General features: G+C 48.0%; 1 protein-coding gene across 2 annotated transcripts in view; it reads right to left on the bottom strand.

Moving 5' to 3' along the window:
• Nucleotides 1-11,156: 11,156 nt before the first annotated feature.
• Nucleotides 11,157-23,569, bottom strand: part of BTBD10 (BTB domain containing 10) — a 129,764-nt gene continuing 117,351 nt past the window's right edge. For both annotated transcript variants that reach the window (XM_063946399.1, XM_063946400.1), the window contains one exon: nt 11,157-12,215. In XM_063946399.1, coding sequence (XP_063802469.1) covers nt 11,905-12,215 — 311 coding nt within the window. In that variant the 3' untranslated portion in view covers nt 11,157-11,904. The remainder of the gene's footprint in view (nt 12,216-23,569) is intronic.

Below are 23,569 nucleotides of genomic sequence, written 5' to 3'. Positions count from 1 at the left end.
GTATGTGAACCCCTAGGCTAATGACTTCTCCAAGAGCTAATTTGATTCAGGAGTCAGCCAACCTGGAGTCCAATCAATGAGACGAGATTGGAGGTGTTGGTTAAAGCTGCCCTGGCCTATAAAAAACACACACAATTCTCAAGAAGCATTGCCTGATGTGAACCATGCCTCGCAGAAAAGAGCTCTCAGAAGACCTACGATTAAGAATTGTTGATTTGCATAAAGCTGTAAAGGGTTACAAAAGTATCTCTAAAAGCCTTGATGTTCATCTGTCCACAGTAAGACAAATTGTCTATAAATGGAGAAAGTTCAGCACTGTTGCTACTTTCCCTAGGCAAGGGTGTCCGCTAAAAGGACTGCAAGAGCACAGCGCAGAATGCTCAGTAAGGTGAAGAAGAATCCTAGAGTGTCAGCTAAAGACTTACAGAAATCTCTGGCACATGCTAACATCTCTGTTGACGAATCTACCATACACTGAACAAAATTGGAGTTCATGGGAGGATACAACGGAGGAAGCCACCGCTGTCCAAAGAAAACATTGCTGCACGTTTGAAGTTTGCAAAAGAGCACCTGAATGTTGCACAGCACTACTGGCAAAATATTCTGTGGGCAGATGAATCCAAAGTTCAGTTGTTTGGAAGGAACACACAGCACTGTGTGTGGAGGAAAAAAAAAGGCACAGCACACCAACATCAAAACCTCATCCCAACTGTGAAGTATGGTAGAGGGGGCATCATGGTATGGGGCTGCCTCAGGACCTGGACAGATTGCCATCATCGACGGAAAAATGAATTTCCAAGTTTATCAAGACATTTTGCAGGAGAACTTTAGGCCGTCTGTCCACCAATTGTAGCTCAACAGAAGATGGGTGATGCAACAGGACAACGACCCAAAGCACAGAAGTAGATCAACAACAGAATGGCTTCAACAGAAGAAAATACTCCGTCTTGACCTCAGCCCGATTGAGATGCTGTGGCATGACCTCAAGATAGCGATTCACACCAGACAACCAAAGAATATTGCTGAACTGAAACAGTTTTTGAAAGAGGAGTGGTCCAAAATTCCCCCTGACCGTTGTGCAGGTCTGATATGCAACTATAGGAACAGTTTGGTTGAGGTTATTGCTGCCAAAGAAGGGTCAACCAGTTATTAAATCCAAGGGTCCACCTTGCACTGTGAATGTTTACATGGTATGTTCAATAAAAACATGAGAACATATAATTGTTTGTGTGGTATTAGTTTCAGCAGACTGTGTTTGTCTATTGTTGTGACTTAGATGAAGATCAGAACACATTTTTTGACCAATTTATGCACAAATCCAGGAAATTCCAAAGGGTTCACATACTTTTTCTTGCACCTGTATACTTGGCTCTTGTGAAACTAGCAAGTCTGATTTGAATTATCTGTGAGGTGGAAGCTCTTGAAACTCCAGTCTGTAGCCCTGGGAAATAAGATCTATGACCCAGGGATCCTGTCAAGAACTTGACCAGATCTGACTGAAGGATTGTAGTCGGCCTCCCACCTGACAGCCTTCCAGGCATTGTGGTCCACCGTCATGCTGAAGTCTTTGAGGAAGTAGAGCCTGAGCTCTGTTCCTGAGCACCTGCAGTTGCTGGTTTGCGTGGTTTACGTAGAAGCATCTCTGGATTTGCCCTTGAACTTGGCTGTCCAAAAGGACTGTAACTTAGAAGCTTAATAAGTCTTCTTGGTTGAGAGGGCTGCAGAAGGAAGATACGTAGACTTGCCCGCAGTAGCTGTGGAGATCCATTTGTCTAATTCATTTCCAAACAAGGCCTCTGCTGTGAATGGTAGGCCTTCCACGCCTTTCCTGGAATCCGCGTCAGCAGTCTTCTGGCGTAGCCACAAGCCCCTGTGTGCAGACACTGCCATAGTACGTGCGTTAAGCACGCCTATTTCCTTTATGGCCATAAAGTTTCGCAGAGTCCTTTATATGCTGCAGGAGTAAGACAACATCCCCCCCTAGATCAGGAATCTAACCCCTCAATTAGGTTACCTGACCATTTTGTAATGGCTTTAGTGATACACGCACATGCAATAATGGGTCTTTGTACACAGCTGCTGGGGTGGCCCAATGATTTGAGTGTAGTCTCAATTTTATGATCAGCCGTGTCTTTTAGGGAGGCTGCACCAGGAACAGGCAATACAATTTTACGTGACCGCCTAGAGACTGATGCGTCCACTCTCGGATTTTCCCATTTTTTCCTATCCTCCAGAGGAAAAGATGAGCGCAACCCATTTTAGGGATCTGAAATTTCTTATCAGGATTACCTCATGGTTTTTCAAACAGGGTATTCAATTCCTTAGATGCAGGAAAAGTGACTGAGGATTTCTTTTTTACATTAAAATAAGATTCCTCACACTCCTCTGACACCGTATCGGGAATATGCAATACATCTCTGATAGCCTCTTTAAGAGCCTCTATTCCCAGTGAGAGAAAATAAGAATTTACTCACCTGTAATTCTATTTCTCATAGTCCGTAGTGGATGCTGGGAACTCCATAAGGACCATGGGGGATAGACTGGCTCCGCAGGAGACTGGGCACTCTAAAAGAAAGATTAGGTACTATCTGGTGTGCACTGGCTCCTCCCTCTATGCCCCTCCTCCAGACCTCAGTTAAGGAAACTGTGCCCGGAAGAGCTGACAGAACAAGGAAAGGATTTGGAATCCAGGGTAAGACTCATACCAGCCACACTGTACAACTTGTGATAACCATACCCAGTTAACAGTATGAACAACTGAGCCTCAGTAACAGATGGCTCATAACAATAACTATATACATGTATTGCAGAGAGTCCGCACTTGGGATGGGCGCCCAGCATCCACTACGGACTACGAGAAATAGAATTACCGGTGAGTAAATTCTTATTTTCTCTGACGTCCTAGTGGATGGTGGGAACTCCGTAAGGACCATGGGGATTATACCAAAGCTCCCAAACGGGCGGGAGAGTGCGGATGACTCTGCAGCACCGAATGAGCAAAGGCAAGGTCCTCCTCAGCCAAGGTATCAAACTTGTAGAACTTAGCAAATGTGTTTGAACCCGACCAAGTAGCAGCTCGGCAAAGCTGTAAAGCCGAGACCCCTCGGGCAGCCGCCCAAGAAGAGCCCACCTTCCTTGCGGAATGGGCTATTACTGATTTAGGATGCGGTAACCCTGCCGCAGAATGAGCTTGCTGAATCGTGTTACAGATCCAGCGCGCAATAGTTTGCTTTGAAGCCGGAGCACCCAGTTTGTTGGGTGCATGCAGGATAAACAGCGAGTCAGTTTTCCTGACTCCAGCCGTCCTGGCTACATAGATTTTCAAAGCCCTGACTACATCAAGTAACCTGGAGTCCTCCAAGTCCCGAGTAGCCACAGGCACCACAATAGGCTGATACCACCTTAGGGAGAAATTGGGGACAAGTCCTCAACTCTGCCCTGTCCATATGAAAGATCAGATATGGGCTTTTACATGACAAAACCGCCAATTCTGACACACACCTAGCTGAAGCTAAGGCCAACAGCATGACCACCTTCCATGTGAGATACTTTAGCTCCACGGTCTTAAGTGGCTCAAACCAGTGTGATTTCAGGAAATCCAACACAACGTTAAGATCCCAAGGTGCCACTGGAGGCACAAAAGGGGGCTGAATATGCAGCACTCCCTTAACAAACGTCTGAACTTCAGGCAGTGAAGCCAGTTCTTTTTGAAAGAAAATAGATAGGGCCGAAATCTGGACCTTTATGGACCCCAATTTTAGGCCCATAGTCACCTCTGACTGTAGGAAGTGCAGAAATCGACCCAGCTGGAATTCCTCTGTTGGGGCCTTCTTGGCCTCACACCGAGCAACATATTTCCGCCATATGCGGTGATAATGCGTTGCTGTCACATCCTTCCTAGCTTTTATCAGCGTAGGAATAGCTTCATCCGGAATGCCCTTTTCCGTTAGGATCCGGCGTTCAACTGCCATGCCGTCAAACGCAGCCGCGGTAAGTCTTGGAACAGACAGGGCCCCTGCTGTAACAGGTCCTGTCTGAGAGGCAGAGGCCATGGGTCCTCTGAGATCATTTCTTGTAGTTCTGGGTACCAAGTTCTTCTTGGCCAATCCGGAACGATGAGTATAGTTCTTACTCCTCTCTTACTTACTATCCTCAGTACCTTGGGTATGAGAGGAAGAGGAGGGAACACATAAACCGACTGGTACACCCACGGTGTCACTAGTGCATCCACAGCTATCGCCTGAGGGTCCCGTGACCTGGCGCAATATTTTTTTAGCTTTTTGTTGAGGCGGGACGCCATCATGTCCACCTGTGGCAGTTCCCAACGATTTACAATCTGTGTGAAGACTTCTTGATGAAGTCCCCACTCTCCCAGGTGGAGGTCGTGCCTGCTGAGGAAGTCTGCTTCCCAGTTGTCCACTCCCGGAATGAACACTGCTGCCAGTGCTAGCACGTGATTCTCCGCCCATCGAAGAATCCTTGTGGCTTCTGCCATTGCCATCCTGCTTCTTGTGCCGCCCTGGCGGTTTACATGGGTGACCGCCGTGGTGTTGTCTGACTGAATCAGTACTGATTGGTTTTGAAGCAGGGGCTCTGCTTGAATCAGGGCGTTGTAGATGGCCCTTAGTTCCAGTATATTTATGTGTAGAGAAGTCTCCAGACTTGACCACTGTCCTGGGAACTTTCTTCCCTGAGTGACTGCCCCCCATCCTCCGTGCCTTGCATCCGTGGTCACCAGGACCCAGTCCTGTATCCCGAACCTGCGTCCCTCGAGAAGATGAGCACTCTGCAGCCACCACAGCAGAGACACCCTGGCCCTTGGGGACAGGGTGATCAACCGGTGCATCTGAAGATGCGATCCGGACCATTTGTCCAACAGATCCCACTGAAAGATCCTTGCATGGAACCTGCCGAAGGGAATTGCTTCGTAAGAAGCCACCATCTTTCCCAGGACTCGCGTGCAGTGATGCACCGACACCTGTTTTGGTTTCAGGAGGTCCCTGACCAGAGATGACAATTCCTGGGCCTTCTCCTCCGGGAGAAACACCTTCTTCTGTTCTGTGTCCAGAATCATTCCCAGGAAAAGCAGACGCGTCGTAGGAATCAGCTGCGACTTTGGGATATTCAGAATCCAGCCGTGCTGTTGCAACACTTCCTGAGAGAGTGCTACGCTGACCAACAACTGCTCTTTGGACCTCGCCTTTATGAGGAGATTGTCCAAGTACGGGATAATTATAACTCCCTTTCTTCGAAGGAGTATCATCATTTCGGCCATTACCTTGGTAAATATTCTCGGAGCGTGGAGAGACCAAACGGCAACGTCTGGAATTGGTAATGACAGTTCTGTACCACAAACCTGAGGTACTTCTGGTGAGGTGGGTAAACGGGGACATGCAAGTAAGCATCCTTGATGTCCAGCGACACCATAAAATCCCCCTCTTCCAGGCTTGCAATAACCGTCCTGAGCGATTCCATTTTGAACTTGAACTTCTTTATATAAGTGTTCAAGGATTTTAAATTTAGAATGGGTCTCACCGAACCGTCCGGTTTCGGTACCACAAACATTGTGGAATAGTAACCCCTTCCCTGATGAAGGAGGGGGACCTTGATTATCACCTGCTGGAGGTACAGCTTGTGAATTGCCGCCAGTACTATCTCCCTTTCCCTGGGAGGAGCTGGCAAGGCTGATTTGAGGTAACGGCGAGGGGGAGTCGCCTCAAACTCCAGCTTGTATCCCTGAGATACAATTTGTGCAGCCCAGAGATCCACTTGTGAGCGAACCCACTGGTTGCTGAAGTTTCGGAGACGCGCCCCCACCGCACCTGGCTCCGCCAGTGGAGCCCCAACGTCATGCGGTGGACTTAGTGGAAGCAGGGGAGGATTTTTGTTCCTGGGAACTGGCTGCCTGGTGCAGCTTCTTTCCTCTACCCCTGCCTCTGGCTAGAAAGGATGCGCCTCTGACCCGATTGCCTTTCTGAGGCCGAAAGGACTGCATTTGATAATACGGTGCTTTCTTAGGCTGTGAGGGAACCTGAGGTAAAAAAGTCGACTTCCCAGCTGTTGCTGTGGATACGAGGTCCGAGAGACCATCCCCAAACAATTCCTCACCCTTATAAGGCAAAACCTCCATGTGTTTTTTAGAATCAGCATCACCTGTCCACTGCCGAGTCCATAATACTCTCCTGGCAGAAACGGACATTGCATTAATTCTAGATGCCAGAAGGCAAATGTCCCTCTGGGCATCCCGCATATATAAGACGACGTCTTTTATATGTTCCATGGTTAGCAAAATAGTATCCCTGTCGAAGGAATCAATGTTGTCTGACAGGGTATCAGTCCATGCTGCTGCAGCACTACACATCCAGGCTGAAGCAATAGCAGGTCTCAGTAGAGTACCAGAGTGTGTATACACAGACTTCAGGATAGCTTCCTGCTTTCTATCCGCAGGCTCCTTTAGGGCGGCCGTATCCTGAGACGGCAGTGCCACCCTTTTAGATAAGCGTGTGAGCGCCTTGTCCACCCTAGGGGATGTTTCCCAACGTAACCTATCCGTTGGCGGGAAAGGGTACGCCATCAGTAACCTCTTAGAAATCTCTAGTTTCTTATCAGGGGGAACTCCACGCTTCTTCACACAAATCATTTAATTCATCAGATGGGGGAAAAGTCACTGGCTGCTTATTCTCCCCAAACATAATACCCCTCTTGGTGGTAACCGGGTTAACGTCAGAAATGTGCAATACATCTTTCATTGCAGTAATCATGCATCGGATGGCCTTTGTAGACTGTACATTTGTCTCATCCTCATCTACACTGGAGTCAGACTCCGTGTCGACATCTGTGTCTACCATCTGAGCCAGAGGGCGTTTTAGAGCCCCTGACGGCCTCTGAGTCGCCTGGGCAGGCGCGGGCTGAGACCCCGGCTGTCCCAAGGCTGCTGCGTCATCGAACCTTTTATGTAAGGAGTTGACACTGTCGGTTAAGACCTTCCACATATCCATCCAATCAGGTGTCGGCCCCGTCGGGGGCGACACCACACTAATCTGCCCCTGCTCCGCCTCCACGTAACCCTCCTCAAACATGTCGACACAGCCGTACCGACACACCGCACACACACAGGGAATGCTCTGACTGAGGACAGGACCCCACAAAGTCCTTTGGAGAGACAGAGAGAGAGAGTATGCCAGCACACACCACAGCGCTATATAACACAGGGATGTACACTATAATAAGTGATTTTTCCCAATAGCTGCTTACTTATCTTATTTGCGCCTAAATTTAAGTGCCCCCCCTCTCTTTTTTACCCTTCTTGTATCCAGATACTGCAGGGGAGAGCCTGGGGAGCTGCTTCCAGCGGAGCTGTGAAGGGAAAATGGCGCTGGTGTGCTGAGGAAGAAGGCCCCGCCCCCTCAGCGGCGGGCTTCTGTCCTGCGTTGTGTGACTTAATGGCAGTGGTTTGCACACATATACAGTGCCAGACTGTATTATGTGTATAATTTGTGCCAAAAGGTATTATAATTGCTGCCCCCTGCACCCTACAGTGACCGGTGTGTGTGGTGTGCTGTGGGAGCAATGGCGCACAGCTGCAGTGCTGTGCGCTACCTTAATGAAGACAGGAGTCTTCAGCCGCCGTTTTCGTCGTTCTCTTCTGTCTTCTGGCTCTGCAAGGGGGACGGCGGCGCGGCTCCGGGAACGGACGATCGAGGTCAGGCCCCGTGTCCGAACCCTCTGGAGATAATGGTGTCCAGTAGCCTAAGAAGCACAAGCTAGCTGCAAGCAGGTAGGTTCGCTTCTCTCCCCTCAGTCCCTCGTAGCAGTGAGTCTGTTGCCAGCAGATCTCACTGAAAATAAAAAACCTAACAAATATTTTCTTTTCTAGCAAGCTCAGGAGAGCCCACTAGGTGCATCCAGCTCTGGCCGGGCACAGATTTTAACTGAGGTCTGGAGGAGGGGCATAGAGGGAGGAGCCAGTGCACACCAGATAGTACCTAATCTTTCTTTTAGAGTGCCCAGTCTCCTGCAGAGCCCGTCTATCCCCCATGGTCCTTACGGAGTTCCCAGCATCCACTAGGACGTCAGAGAAATATGCAAACACAATTTGTATGTGTGTATATGTCATATTAAAACGGTACTTCACTAAATATGCCCTTTATTTTCATATAGTAAATATCCCTAAATGATGAAAGTCTAAAATCCATGAGACCTGGGGAGTGAACTGAAGCGCCACTGGGTTTCTTGCTGTAGTTTATCTCTAATTTTCCTGCTATATGCTTGGAAGATTTTAGTGTTACATTTCACAGATACCGTGAGAGTCTTATACCCCTTTTTCCACTAGCTCAAAAAACACGGGTAAATGCACAGGGACGCGCATTTACCCGTGTTTTTTGCAAGTGGAAAAGGGTAAACCCGGATCAAGTGACCCGTGAATCCTACCCGGCTATCTACCTGGGTAGGACACGGGAATGATCCGGGTAGGGTTGTAGTGTAAACGGGAGCCGTGTCGATGCGACACGGCTCCCGTTTACACTGTATGGAAGATCATGTGATCTCCCTGCACCGCCCCTGCCGCGTCACTAGAAGCGTCACCAATCCTGCATATGCCGGGTTGTGACTGCTGATGGGAAAGGGGCCGAGCACGGGTCGCAGCAGGGGGGGAGGCCCGGTGTCAGGCTCCCGGCTGCGACCCGTGCTCGTAGGTGGAAAAGGGGTATTATTTATCACTAATACAGACAGAAGGACCTGGGGCCGGATGTAACGACCTCCGATTTGGCCAGAGGTGCGGGTTCCTGGCCAAAATTACATTTTTTTAAAGCGCCAATCATTTACGAAGCAAAACCGTGCCTTGTAAAGGATTGCTGCTTTAAAAAAAAAATAGGAGTTCGGCCGGGAACCCGCACCTCTGGCCAAATCGGAGGTCATTACATCCGGCCCCTGATCCCGGATATCTGGATCATTACGCCATACGAAGCGGTGTGAATAATTATAAATAAAACGTTTAGGAATACACCTATTACCAGACACAGATACTTATTCTGTGGGTTGGGTATGGGATCCAGACAGGATGCAGATAACCACAACAGCATCCCGCCTGTCAAAACTTCAACACATTTTGGTAATTACTGTAACCCTTACCCTAAAGGGGGGTACTCACGGGAGAGATGTGTGCTGAGCGATCTTAACACAGACCGCTCAGCACACATCTCTCACCCCGCTCAGCACAGCGCGATGTGCTGAGCGAGGGGGAAAGCCGACGGGGGGCCGCTCACTTCACACAACGGTGAAGTGAGCGACCCGCTAGATTGAGCCTGCATGCAGCTCAATCTAGCACCGGCGATAGCGATGCGCGGGGCCGCGCATCGGTATCGCTGGAGGGCATACACACGGCAGATCCGTGCTTAAAATCTAAGCAATCTAGCAAGATTGCTTAGATTTTAAGCACGGATCTCTCCGTGTGTACCCCCCTTTACTCTAATACTCAGCGGCACAATCCTGACTGTCGGGACGCTGGCTACATCCTCATTCTGTGACACACTAGAATGTTCCAACAATCTTATTAAGACTGGATTGTGATTTGGGCTGAGCGACCAACTCTGCTAGGGTAGTATATATGTGCCAGGCTGATGCCAGGATACAGTAGAATGTGCCCCGGACACTTCAGGATATACGGCTATATATTTTTATACAAAATAAATTGTTGACATCAAGTTATTACTAAAGTATTATTGCACTTGCAATATTAAAGGCATTACATGCAGACACGAATACATACGTTCAGGTACTGATCAAGTTCAATTAAATACAAAAATCTGTTCTCTCAAAAACAAGGTCATCTTACCTGCCGCAGACGGATCGTAATAGTACAAGAGCGATGCAGCCGCACACTACCAATCAGAAGTGGCCTCCAGTTGTCGCCAGTATTTTGCACGGGGGTAGAGCACATACCTGGATAATATGCAGCTCAGAGAGGCAATTGGTGTACCATGAGGGTAAAGAGCCACTTTGGCAATGTTTTGAAAGATGGCGACGTAACCATGGGAAACTAAGCTGGGGGATGGGGTCGGTCAGTTTTGTTATAGTGCCACTGGGAGGATTAGAGAGGAGGAGCTTAAAGGAGCGGTGCAACATGGGATAAGAGAAGGATGTGACTTGCTCACCTAGAGAAAATCTATACAGAAAAAAGCAGAGGGCCAAGACCAGTGGAAGGAGAACGTGCAAGTTGTAGATTCAATAAAGCCATGTACAGAAAGAGGTAACATTGCTGCAGGGGGGTCTGCACGACGGGTACAAGTGTCAATTTAGGGGGGAGTCTGGTTAAAGAGCTGAGAAATGCCAGTTGGAGATGGAACACTAGGGTAAAGGGAATGACCACAGTCTCCGGTGGGAGTGAGGATGACGTGAGAAGTTAGAGGAAGCAGTGACAGTACGCCTGTAGGTGACCACGTTGAGATTGAAGAATGACAGTGGGCAGAAGGTGAGGCTGCAAAGATGCCAAGGACTTGAGAGACTGGGGGTGGGATGTACTGTAACAGAGGACAGATGTTGACTCTGAAATGGAGAGGCAAATGCTGAAATGACTTCAGTACAGGTAGTGCAGCTAGAGAACGTAGCAATCAGAATCCAACCACCCTGACACCTGCCATTCCTGTAGTGTGGCTGAGCGAGAGACCTTCATTGAAGTGAGCTGACAGAATCGTGGAACGGGTCACAGATGAGTACAAACTCGAGTACTTTGATGATGGAGCAAACAGCAGGTAAGAAAGGGTTGAGCAGACATGTGACCGGGGCAGAGGTGGTGTGTTGGCAATGTGTGCCAGGGGGGACGGGGAGAGAGGAGGATACATTTCTGTATTAGAGTAAAGTAGTAATACATAGGGACAGAAGAACCTGCCAGTACAGGGCAGGGGGACAGAGATGGCTGTAAATTGGGAGAAAGCTAATCAGGAGTAACAGAAGTACTAAACTGCTTAAACTCAGCCATTTTTAGGTTTGGGGTTTCTTTTTTGTTTACAGGCCATGTTTTCATAATATCCCCAAACCATCTCCAAACCACATTCATTGATTGATTGTCATGCAGTTATCCCCACTGATTGCTGGTCTGTGTCAGATAAAGTATGCATATGTCCCGACATGTAATAGTAAATACAACTTACCCAGGCGTCTTAAAATAATAACGTTTTATTTAAATGCAAAACATACAATCATTTAATAAAGAGTTGTCCTATTGGTAAACCTTGCCCCGGAAAGATGGTGTTGTGTAAGGCATCGATTGCGTGCTCCAACTCCGCTCTGTGGAGTCGATCTGACGCAGCTCCCAGAGTTGGGTGACGCGGTTTCCTCGGAGAGGAACTCTGTCCCTAAGTGAAACACTCCAGTGCCTGAAGAAAACATCCCCTTTGTGCTCAATGAATACATTTTATCGGGGACTAAGACGCCTATACAGCCAAACGTAACATTTTATAGATGCACTAATATACTATAAAATGACTTTACAAATCACCATCTGAAATCATCCATAAAGTGCCACTATGAAATAATATTACGTGTACCCCGGTAATAGGGGAGGAAAAAACGAAACCTTTGATATCGGGGATCTTTACGATGCGAGGGGGAGAGAGGCTGAGAGCCAACATCACAAGCACACCAGTAACACATTACAAAGCCGGAACGCCTGCCTGTTCCTTTGGTCTGTAAAACAAATAGTCCACACAGTACAACCAAAACATCCCACCTGTATAGTACACACCTCACAAGTGGCAGTGTTGCCCTTTTTATCAAGTGTACTGATTGTAACAATACCTCACCAGTGCCTGCGGAACGCCACTCCTGCTAGGCCTGATTAGACATTGCACGTGGATGGCAAGAACTTGCACACAGCTGCTCCCGGTAGCGTGTGAACTGAAGTCTTTATTATAAGGTAGAGTTTTGCCCGTCTGGATCTGTGTCGTTGTTGCCCGGCGTAGGATGATTGGGTAAGATGTCCAGCTCGTCCACTTGAGGGGTAGGGTGCATGACCACCAGCTGGTCCTGCGGAATATCAGCAGCAGCTGCCGCCAAGTTTGTGATGGATTTACTTTTAACACACTGAAAGTCCACGTGTCGGCTTTTGCCCTCTTCCTTCTCCCAAGACATCCTGATGAAGGGTCGCTGCACGTAATTGTAGATGACCTCGGGACGCCCGCCTGGCCTCTTTTTCACTTTCTCCTTGTATGTAGGGTAGCCTAGAAGGGAGAAGTCATGATAAGATATGGCCGCCCGTGTTAACTGAAATCAGCTCTTTCACCAGAGTACACTCCCACCGTCGGTACAACACTATGCTTCATATAGGGAGTAACCAACACGCAGAATTTGCATCTATAAATGTTTACATACATACATAATATACAATCCCAAAGCCAGGCACTTTCTTTTTTTTTTAAATGCAACAGATTTTATTCAATCAGTAAGTGCTTACAATACCATGTTCAGCGACGTTTCGGTCCCGTCCGGACCTTTTTCAAGCTTACAGCAGTAAATAATGTACACAGCTATACAGCTACTAACAGAATCTCCTATTAAAAAATTTGGGATTGTATATTCGATTCATGTGGATCGTTACAGAGTACCCGCTGATGCTGGTATTTGGTGTAAGTGCAGAACTTTGGAGATACAAGATGGGTCCACAGTTATCTTGGCTAGTTTGCTGCGCCTAGGCACAACATGGTTTATTAACATAAACCCTTCATCTATTGTTCTCAGCTGCAATACAATACAGAGAACAATACAGCAGGGGATTAAGTCATTACAGCAGTGGATTAAGTCCGACTGGCCAGTCTCAGTTAATCCTATTAAAGGTCAAGATAAACATGGACCCATCTATGTACTGTATGTCACAGTATACAGACTTAAATACAGTAGTACAGTATATACAGACGCAAACGAACGTGATAAAGCCACGGTATAGTCCATTGACATTAAGAATATGTGAGCGTCCAAGTCCCGCAGACAGATCAACAAATAAAACCAGTAGTGTACACAGACGCAGATGAACGTGTTACAGGTACAGTGTGGTCTATTGATGTTAGGGATGTGTTAGCTTCCATATCCCTTACCCATTACGGCATAATCAAAACCAATGGGCTTATGCATCTGTCAAATCGGCGACGTGCCTGAGTGGTGTAGTGTTTAGCTTCCCATACTTAGAGACCCTGGTTCGATTCCCAAAGTGCGAATACATGTTAATTTTTTACTTACACTTTATTATTTTTTTTATTTTTGTTACTATTGTACTGTACTATACTTTCACACAAGTCTTACATAAAGCAGGGCAAAGCTGCAGGAGCTGGTATTCTATAAAATACACAGCGGCTACGAGGATAATGTTCTATGCACATACACATACATTTCTGTAGCAGGCCAGACTCGATTGAAATGGCTAGCACCCGTGACCCGTGCCTCGTGGTAGCTATCGAGCGAGCGACACCATAGGTTTTGCAAGTTACAGGGCAATGCTTAAGGAGCGTCTGAATACCCTAGCAAAATACACAGGGGCAATAGAGCTAGGCGAGCTTACCACATTACGATACACCGGACTCGATCGTATACCAAGTTGATACAATGTCCAGCGTCCTTGACCGCCCGCCTTGTGGCAGCGCTCGGCTATGGGGCGAGCGACGGCATAGGCTTTGCAGGCTACAGTGCAATGCTGAAGGAGCGTCTGAATACCCTAGCTAAAATACACAGGGGTGATAGGCGAGCTATGCACACTACGATACTGTACCATACCCTCCAACATTTTACACATGAAAACCGGTTCAAATTAGGAGAGGGGGCGTGGCCACGGATAAAAGGGGTGAGGCCACGCTCCTTTTCCTATACTTTCACTGTTAATTTGGAGAGTCAAAAGCCCTTTTTGGCAGGTACAGACCATAAAAAAAAAAAAAGAAGAAGGAAAAAAAAAAAAAAAAAAGGTACTGTGCCTCCAAAAAAGGTACAGTTGGAGGGTACTGTATGCGATACGCCGGACTCGATCGCATAGCAAATTGGCCGCCGCCCGTTATCTACCCCTTGCCCCGTGGAAGCCCTCAGCCGTGGAGCGAGCGACGGCATAGGTTCTGCAGACTACAGGGCAATGCTGAAGGAGTGTCTCAATACCCTAGCTAAAATACACAGGGGCAATGAGGACCCGTAGAGTGCTCAATTAATAAATATAGTATATACAGACGTGTACAGTATGGTCCATTGAAGTCAGGGATACAGTACAGTAAGTGAGCGGCCAAGTCCCCTAGCCATTAGGGCATAATCTAAAACCAATGGCAAGGAATCACTGCTTACTGTACATTTACACATGAGCTTGTGTATCTGTCATGAGGCGTTTTTTTAGTCACGGGGGGGTCCCGGCATTCGAGTAAAGGGGTTCCATGTATTTGGGGGGGGGGGGGTAATACCACGGCCACAGGGACCAGTATAAAAGATTCCCCCGGCTGTGGCATTAGCTCTCTGGCTAGTGGAGCCCAGTGCTGATTTTAAAATACGGGGGACCCCTACTTCTTTTGTCCCTCGTATTTTTGGAACCAGGACCGGACAAAGAGCCCGGTGCTGGTTGTCTAAATACGCGGGAACCCTATGCATTTTTACCCTTGTATTTTAACAACCAGGACTGGCTCAAAGAGGCCGAGGCTGGTTATGCTTAGGAGGGGGGACCCCACACAATTTTAAAACTAATGCAAGCAGCGATTCCTTCCCATTGGTGTTCGTTTATGCCGTTAGGGGACTCGGACACTCCTATTTCAAAACACAGTATTTAGTGCACTGTACATACTTTAAAGTCAATGAGCTACATTATTCCTTTCACACAGTTGCATCTGCATACACAAGCGTTTTAACACGTTCATTTGCGTCTGTATAAACAATTTTTATTTTTATTCTCTCCGTCTGACCATTGGTCATCATCTGTGTGCACAGTATGCAGTACAGGAGTGTACATTAAGATTACAGTAGTCACTGACCATTTGCCAGAGCTTGTACTGTAGATCAATCCTCCGCTATTCGAACTAAAGTACTGGATTAGTGGAGCATTAGCCACCCAGTGGTGGTGATGTGTATTGCATGCTGAGTATCTAGTCGTGTCTCAACGCGCCTGTCCGTGATTAAACTCAGCAACCTACGCTATCGCCTAGGCGCGACTAAACCTCCGTCTAGGTGCAGAAACAGTCAAGATAACGGAGATACAGACACTAGGCCAGACTCCGAGATGGAACGGCGGTCACACTGCGGATTTATTCGCACAATTTGTTGCTGGTAACAGGTGTGTCGCGTCTGCGATCCCGCAAGCAGTTTAATGGCTCCGGTGTCTTACTTCCGACGGCCCAGCTGCATGCTCAGAAGGTCAGTGGACCCGAGACACCTCCAGTTGGAGACAAAACAAATCCCTGCAGCTGCGACATCTGCATATGTCTGCACAGACTGTGAATCAGATCGGTATCACAGCACTTCCCCCACCCCTAAAATGTCGCACTGAGGGACCTGCTCCTGCACTCCCCTAAACAGTCAGTGGCTCTGAGGCTTTCAGCCCACCCAGTCACCAAGTGCTACCGTTATTAGCAGGGTCATATTTTGTGGAAGAACACTTGTTACATTGTATTATTTGTTTGTCCTACTGTAAATGTGTGTGATGCTGCAAATAAAATAGGGATTTTTGTTTACTTACCCTAAAATCTCTTTCTCTGATTCCATCTGGGGGACGCTGCGCCGTTACTTGTGGGTTAGAGGTGTGTGGTTGTGGAGTTTGGCACAGAACTATTAAGAACTGACCCCTCCCCCCTCTAACCCCTCCCTGCCCAGCCAGCACCTCAGTTAACGTTTAGCCAAGCCAAAGGAGATAGACCGAAAAAATTTACTGGTTAAACCAGACAACCATATGGGAGGGATCGCAGCGTCCCCCAGATGGAATCAGAGAAAGAGATTTTGCGGTAAGTAAACAAAAATCCTTATTTCTCTTTCATCCATCTGGGGGACGCTGCGCCGTTACTTGTGGGATTTCCCAAAGCAAGCTAATGAGTGGAGGGAGAAGTAGACGGCATAGCCGTCCGTAAAATTTGACGCCCAACAGAGGCAGTCTCCAAATTGAAAATATGAAAAACGGTAAACCCGTTTTGAAACGTATGCACAGGCGACCAAGTCGCCGCCCTTCATAGCTGCTCAATAGATGCACTCCCGCGAGCAGCCCAAGAAGCTCCAACTCGAATGAGCTGGAATCGATTCAGAAACTGAAATATCAGAAAACTGTTTTTATGGCAAAATCACCCAACGAGCCACTGTGTTGTTGGAAGCCGGCCAATCTCGTTTGGGCGCATCAATTAAAAACTAACAATGCAGCCGTACGACAGACAGGATCCGGACAAGATAAATAAATCCGTAAGGCCCTAAGCATATCTAAGAGAGCCAAATGGGAATCCTCCCTGGAAGGAGAAGGAGTAAACGCTGGAAGGACAATGTCCTAATGTAGATGAAACGCTGACACAACTTTCGTAAGGAAGGAAGGTTTTTGTTAGCAGAACCACCCGGCTATCATGAAACCTCAACAAGGGTGGTCTGCAAGAAAGAGCTGTCCATGCAGATACTCGTCCTGCGGAGGCAATTGTCAATAGGAAGACAACTTTTGAACGTTAGATACCGCAATTTTACAGATTCCAAAGGTTCAAATGGAGAATACTGAAGAGCCGTAAAGACTAAGTTACAGTCCCAGGGAGGAACCAGAGGAACAAAAGGTGGCTGAATCCGAAGAACTCCCTGAAGGAACGTCTGAACTTCTGGAAAGATAGCCAGTCTCTTTTGAAAGAAAGAACCGATAAGTCAGAAACTTGACCCTTCAGTGAAGAAGTCTCAGACCCTTATTGAGACCCTCCTGAAGGAAGTATAACCGACGAGGAATACGAAACAAATCCGGTGTTAAACCACGCTTTTCACACCAATGTAAATACGCCACACTCTGTGGTAACTCTAGAAGTCACCGGTTTTCTAGCCTGAATCATCGTTTACACAACAAGACGAGAAAAAAAATAAGATTTTACATACCGATAAATCTATTTCTCATAGTCCGTAGTGGATGCTGGGGACTCCGTCAGGACCATGGGGAATAGCGGCTCCGCAGGAGACAGGGCACAAAAGCAAGCTTTTAGGATCACATGGTGTGTACTGGCTCCTCCCCATATGACCCTCCTCCAAGCCTCAGTTAGGTACTGTGCCCGGACGAGCGTACACAATAAGGAAGGATCTTGAATCCCGGGTAAGACTCATACCAGCCACACCAATCACACCGTACAACTTGTGATTTGAACCCAGTTAACAGTATGATAACAACGAAGGAGCCTCTGAAAAGATGGCCCACAACAATAATAACCCGATTTTTGTAACAATAATTATGTACAAGTAATGCAGACAATCCGCACTTGGGATGGGCGCCCAGCATCCACTACGGACTATGAGAAATAGATTTATCGGTAAGTAAAATCTTATTTTCTCTAACGTCCTAGTGGATGCTGGGGACTCCGTCAGGACCATGGGGATTATACCAAAGCTCCCAAACGGGCGGGAGAGTGCGGATGACTCTGCAGCACCGAATGAGAGAACTTCAGGTCCTCCTCAGCCAGGGTATCAAATTTGTAGAATTTTACAAACGTGTTCCCCCCTGACCACGTAGCTGCTCGGCAAAGTTGTAAAGCCGAGACCCCTCGGGCAGCCGCCCAAGATGAGCCCACCTTCCTTGTGGAATGGGCATTTACAGATTTTGGCTGTGGCAGGCCTGCCACAGAATGTGCAAGCTGAATTGTACTACAAATCCAACGAGCAATAGTCTGCTTAGAAGCAGGAGCACCCAGCTTTTTGGGTGCATACAATATAAACAGCAAGTCAGACTTTCTGACTCCAGCCGTCCTGGAGATATATATATATATATTTTTTTTTTTTTTTTTTTTTTTTTTTTTTTTTTTTCAGGGCCCTGACAACGTCTAGCAACTTGGAGTCCTCCAAGTCCCTAGTAGCCGCAGGCACCAAAATAGGTTGTTTCAGGTGAAACGCTGACACCACCTTAGGAAGAAACTGGGGACGAGTCCGCAGTTCTGCCCTGTCCGAATGGAAAATCAAATATGGGCTTTTGTAAGACAAAGCCGCCAATTCTAACACTCGCCTGGCCGAGGCCAGGGCCAACAGCATGGTCACTTTCCATGTGAGATATTTCAAATCCACAGATTTGAGCAGTTCAAACCAATATGATTTGAGGAATCCCAACACTACGTTGAGATCCCACGGTGCCACTGGAGGCACAAAAGGGGCTGTATATGCAATACTCCCTTGACAAATGTCTGGACTTCAGGAACTGAAGCCAATTCTTTCTGGAAGAAAATCTACAGGGCCGAAACTTGAACCTTAATGGACCCCAATTTGAGGCTCATAGACACTCCTGTTTGCAGGAAGTGCAGAAATCGACCTAGTTGAAATTTCTTCGTGGGGCCTTCCTGGCCTCACCCACGCAACATATTTTCACCACATGTGGTGATAACGTTGTGCGGTCACCTCCTTCCTGGCTTTGACCAGGGTAGGTATGACCTCTTCCGGAATGCCTTTTCCCTTAGGATCCGGCGTTCAACCGCCATGCCGTCAAACGCAGCCGCGGTAAGTCTTGGAACAGACATGGTACTTGCTGAAGCAAGTCCCTTCTTAGCTCCCGAGGCCATTAGTCCTCTGTGAGCATCTCTTGAAATTCCGGGTACCAAGTCCCTCTTGGCCAATCCGGAGCCACGAGTATAGTTCTTACTCCTCTACGTCTTATAATTCTCAATACCTTGGTTATGAGAAGCAGAGGAGGGAACACATACACCGACTGTTACACCCACGGTGTTACCAGGACATCCACAGCTATCGCCTGAAGGTCTCGTGACCTGGCGCAATACCTGTCCCGTTTTTTGTTCGGGCGGGATGCCATCATGTCCACCTTTGGTCTTTCCCAACGGTTCACAATCATGCGGAAAACTTCCCGATGAAGTTCCCACTCTCCCGGGTGGAGGTCGTGCCTGCTGAGGAAGTCTGCTTCCCAGTCGTCCACTCCCGGAATGAACACTGCTGACAGTGCTATCACATGATTTTCCGCCTAGCGAAAAATCCTTGCAGTTTTACCACTGCCCTCCTGCTTCTTGTGCCGCCCTTTCTGTTTACGTGGGCGACTGCCGTGATGTTATCCCACTGGATCAATACCGGCTGACCTTGAAGCAGAGGTCTTGCTAAGTTTAGAGCATTATAAATTTGCTCTTAGCTCCAGTATATTTATGTGGAGAGAATTCTCCAGACTTGATCACACTCCCTGGAAATTTTTTCCCTGTGTGACTGCTCTCCAGCCTCTCAGGCTGGCCTCCGTGGTCACCAGCACCCAATCCTGAATGCCGAATCTGCGGCCCTCTAGAAGATGAGCACTCTGTAATCACCACAGGAGAGACACCCTTGTCCTTGGATATAGGGTTATCCGCTGATGCATCTGAAGATGCGATCCGGACCATTTGTCCAGCAGATCCCACTGAAGAGTTCTTGCGTGAAATCTGCCGAATGGAATCGCTTCGTAATAAGCCACCATTTTTACCAGGACTCTTGTGCAATGATGCACTGACACTTTTCCTGGTTTTAGGAGGATCCCGATTAGCTCGGATAACTCCCTGGCTTTCTCCTCTGGGAGAAACACCTTTTTCTGGACTGTGTCCAGAATCATCCCTAGGACCAGCAGACGTGTCGTCGGAACAACTGCGGTTTTGGAATATTTAGAATCCACCCGTGTTGTCGTAGAACTACTTGAGATAGTGCTACTCCGACCTCCAACTGTTCTCTGGACCTTGTTCTTATCAGGAAGTCGTCCATTTTCTTTGAAGACGAATCCTCATTTTGGTCATTACCTTGGTAAGGACCCGGGGTGCCTTGGACAATCCAACGGCATCGTCTGAAACTGATAGTGACAGTTTTGTACCACGAACCTGAGGTACCCTCGGTGAGAAAGGCAAATTTTTGGGACATGGGAGGTAAGCATCCCTGATGTCCCGGGACACCATATAGTCCCCTTCTTCCCGGTTCGCTATCACTGCTCTGAGTGACTCCATCTGGATTTGAACTTTTGTAAGTGTTCAAATATTTCAGATTTAGAATAGGTCTCACCTAGCCTTCTGGCTTCAGTACCACCATATAGTGTGGAATAATACCCCTTTCCTTGTTGTAGGAGGGGTACTTTGATTATCACTTGCTGGGAATACAGCTTGTGAATTGTTTTCAATACTGCCTCCCTGTCGGAGGGAGACATTGGTACAGCAGACTACAGGAACCTGCGAGGGGGAAACGTCTCGACATTCCAATCTGTACCCCTTGGATACTACTTGTAGGATCCAGGGGTCCTGTACGGTCCCAGCGTCATGCTGAGAACTTGGTAGAAGCGTTGGAGGGCTTCTGTTCCTGGGAATGGGCTGCCTGCTGCAGTCTTCTTCCCTTTCCTCTATCCCTGGGCAGATATGACTCTTATAGGGACGAAAGGACTGAGGCTGAAAAGACGGTGTCTTTTTCTGCAGAGATGTGACTTAGGGTAAAAAACGGTGGATTTTCCAGCAGTTGCCGTGACCACCAGGTCCCATGGACCGACCCCAAATAACTCCTCCCCTTTATACGGCAATACATCTTTGTGCCGTTTGGAATCTGCATCACCTGACCACTGTCGTGTCCATAAACATCTCCTTGCAGATATGGACATCGCATTTACTCTTGATGCCAGAGTGCAAATATCCCTCTGCGCATCTCGCATATATAGAAATGCATCCTTTAAATGCTCTATAGTCAATAAAATACTGTCCCTGTCAAGGGTATCAATATTTTTAGTCAGGGAATCCGACCAAGCCACCTCAGCTCTGCACATCCAGGCTGAGGCGATCGCTGGTCGCAGTATAACACTAGCATGTGTGTGTATACTTTTTAGGATATTTTTCAGCCTCCTATCAGCTGGCTCCTTAAGTACGGCCCTATCTGTAGATGGTACCGCCACTTGTTCTGATAAGCATGTGAGCGCCTTATCCACCCTAAGGGGTGTTTCCCAACGCGCCCTAACTTCTGGCGGGAAAGGGTATACCGCCAATAATTTTCTATCGGGGGAAACCCACGCATCATCACACACTTCATTTAATTTATCTGATTCAGGAAAAACTACAGGTAGTTTTTTCACATCCCACATAATACCCTTTTTTGTGGTACTTGTAGTATCAGAAATATGTAACACCTCCTTCATTGCCCTTAACGTGTGGCCCTACAGGAAAATACGTTTGTTTCTTCACCATCGACACTGAAATCAGTGTCCGTGTCTGGGTCTGTGTCGACCGACTGAGGTAAATGGGCGTTTTACAGCCCCTGACAGTGTTTGAGACGCCTGGACAGGTACTAATTTGATCGCCGGCCGTCTCATGTCGTCAACCGGCTTGCAGCGTGTTGACATTATCACGTAATTCCATAAATAAGCCATCCATTCCGGTGTCGACTCCCTAGAGAGTGACATCACCATTACAGGCAATTTGCTCCGCCTCCTCACCAACATTTTCCTCATACATGTCGACACACACGTACCGACATACAGCACACACATAGGGAATGCTCTGATAGAGGACAGGACCCACTAGCCCTTTGGGGAGACAGAGGGAGAGTTTGCCAGCACACACCAAAACGCTTTAATTATATAGGGACAACCTTTATATAAGTGTTCCTCCCTTATAGCATTTAATATATATTCATATCGCCAAATCAGTGCCCCCCCTCTCTGTTTTAACCCTGTTTCTGTAGTGCAGTGCAGGGGAGAGCATGGGAGCCTTCCCACCAGCATTTCTGTGAGGGAAAATGGCGCTGTGTGCTGAGGAGAATAGGCCCCGCCCCCTTTTCGGCGGGCTTCTTCTCCGGAGTTTGTGATATCTGTCAGGGGTTAAATACATCCATATAGCCTCAAGGGCTATATGTGATGTATTTTTCGCCATACAGGTATTATACATTGCTGCCCAAGGCGCCCCCCCCCCCGCGCCCTGCACCCTCCGTGACCGCTGTGTGAAGTGTGCTGACAACAATGGCGCACAGCTGCAGTGCTGTGCGCTACCTGATGAAGACTGAAAGTCTTCTGCCGCCTGGTTCCAGACCTCTTCAATCTTCAGCATCTGCAAGGGGGGTCGGCGGCGCGGCTCCGGGACGAACCCCAGGGCGAGACCTGTGTTCCGACTCCCTCTGGAGCTAATGGTGTCCAGTAGCCTAAGAAGCCAATCCATCCTGCACGCAGGTGAGTTCACTTCTCTCCCCTAAGTCCCTCGATGCAGTGAGACTGTTGCCAGCAGGACTCACTGAAAATAAAGAACCTAAAAACTTTTTCTAAGCAACTCTTTAAGAGAGCCACCTAGATTGCACCCTGCTCGGACGGGCACAAAAACCTAACTGAGGCTTGGAGGAGGGTCATAGGGGGAGGAGCCAGTACACACCATGTGATCCTAAAAGCTTGCTTTTGTGCCCTGTCTCCTGCGGAGCCGCTATTCCCCATGGTCCTGACGGACTCCCCAGCATCCACTAGGACGTTAGAGAAACCCTTTCCCCTTAAAATGTTGGGTTCAAGAACCAAACAGTCAAAGCCAGCCGACCCAACCTGGGTGGTGACCTGGTCCTTGAATCAGAAGATCCGGACACAGAGGGAGTCGGAATGGTTCCTCGACGATCATATTGTGACGAAGAATGTACCACTGTCAGCGTGGCCAAGCTGAGGCTACCCAAATGATTGGGATACCTTCTTTCTGAATGCGTTTAAGCAGACGTGGAATCAGTGGAAATGGTGGAAACATATCCCAGTTGAAAGTGCCACGGTGCTGTCAGTGCATCGATTAGAATTGCTTGAGCGACCCGTAGAGAGGAAGATTATTATTGAGGCGAGACGCCATCAGATCTACATCGGGCAACCCCCACCGGGCTACTAGAGTCAGAAACACCTCCTGGTGAAACTCCCACTCTCCCGGATGCATCGTGTGACGACTTAAGAAATCCGCTTCCCAGTTCTCGATTCCTGGAATATGAATCGCGAATATGGCCAGGAACCAATGTTCCGCCCATGTGAGAGTCTGAGCGACTTCTTTCATTGCGGATAAGCTTCGAGTACCTCCTTCCTTGTTTATGTAAGCAACTGCCGAGGCGCTGTCGGACTGAATCCGCACTGGATGACCCTGAACCATGGTTTGAAACCGAAGTAGTGCATACCGGATTGTCCTTAACTCCAAGATGCTGATCTGCAACTTTAACTCTTGACTGGTCCAGAGTCCCTGAAAGTGATGAGTCTGAAACACCGCCCCCCAACCTCTGAGGCCGGTGTTTGTGGTGACCATCACCCAAGACCAAATTGTGAACGGAACTACTTTGGTCAAATTGGATCTGTGAAACCTCCAGCGAAGCGACTGACGAGTCTGTACAGACACGCGGGCCAACAGTAATTCGAGATGAGGCCCTGTCCGAGTCCAACAGTTGAGAATCTGAGCCTGAAAAGGGTCGAGTATGAAACGTGGCACAT

Source organism: Pseudophryne corroboree, chromosome 11, assembly GCF_028390025.1.
Source record: "Pseudophryne corroboree isolate aPseCor3 chromosome 11, aPseCor3.hap2, whole genome shotgun sequence".
Classification (NCBI taxonomy): domain Eukaryota; kingdom Metazoa; phylum Chordata; class Amphibia; order Anura; family Myobatrachidae; genus Pseudophryne; species Pseudophryne corroboree.
Note: the sequence above shows the minus strand (reverse complement) of the source record. Positions and strands in the feature narration are given on the sequence as shown.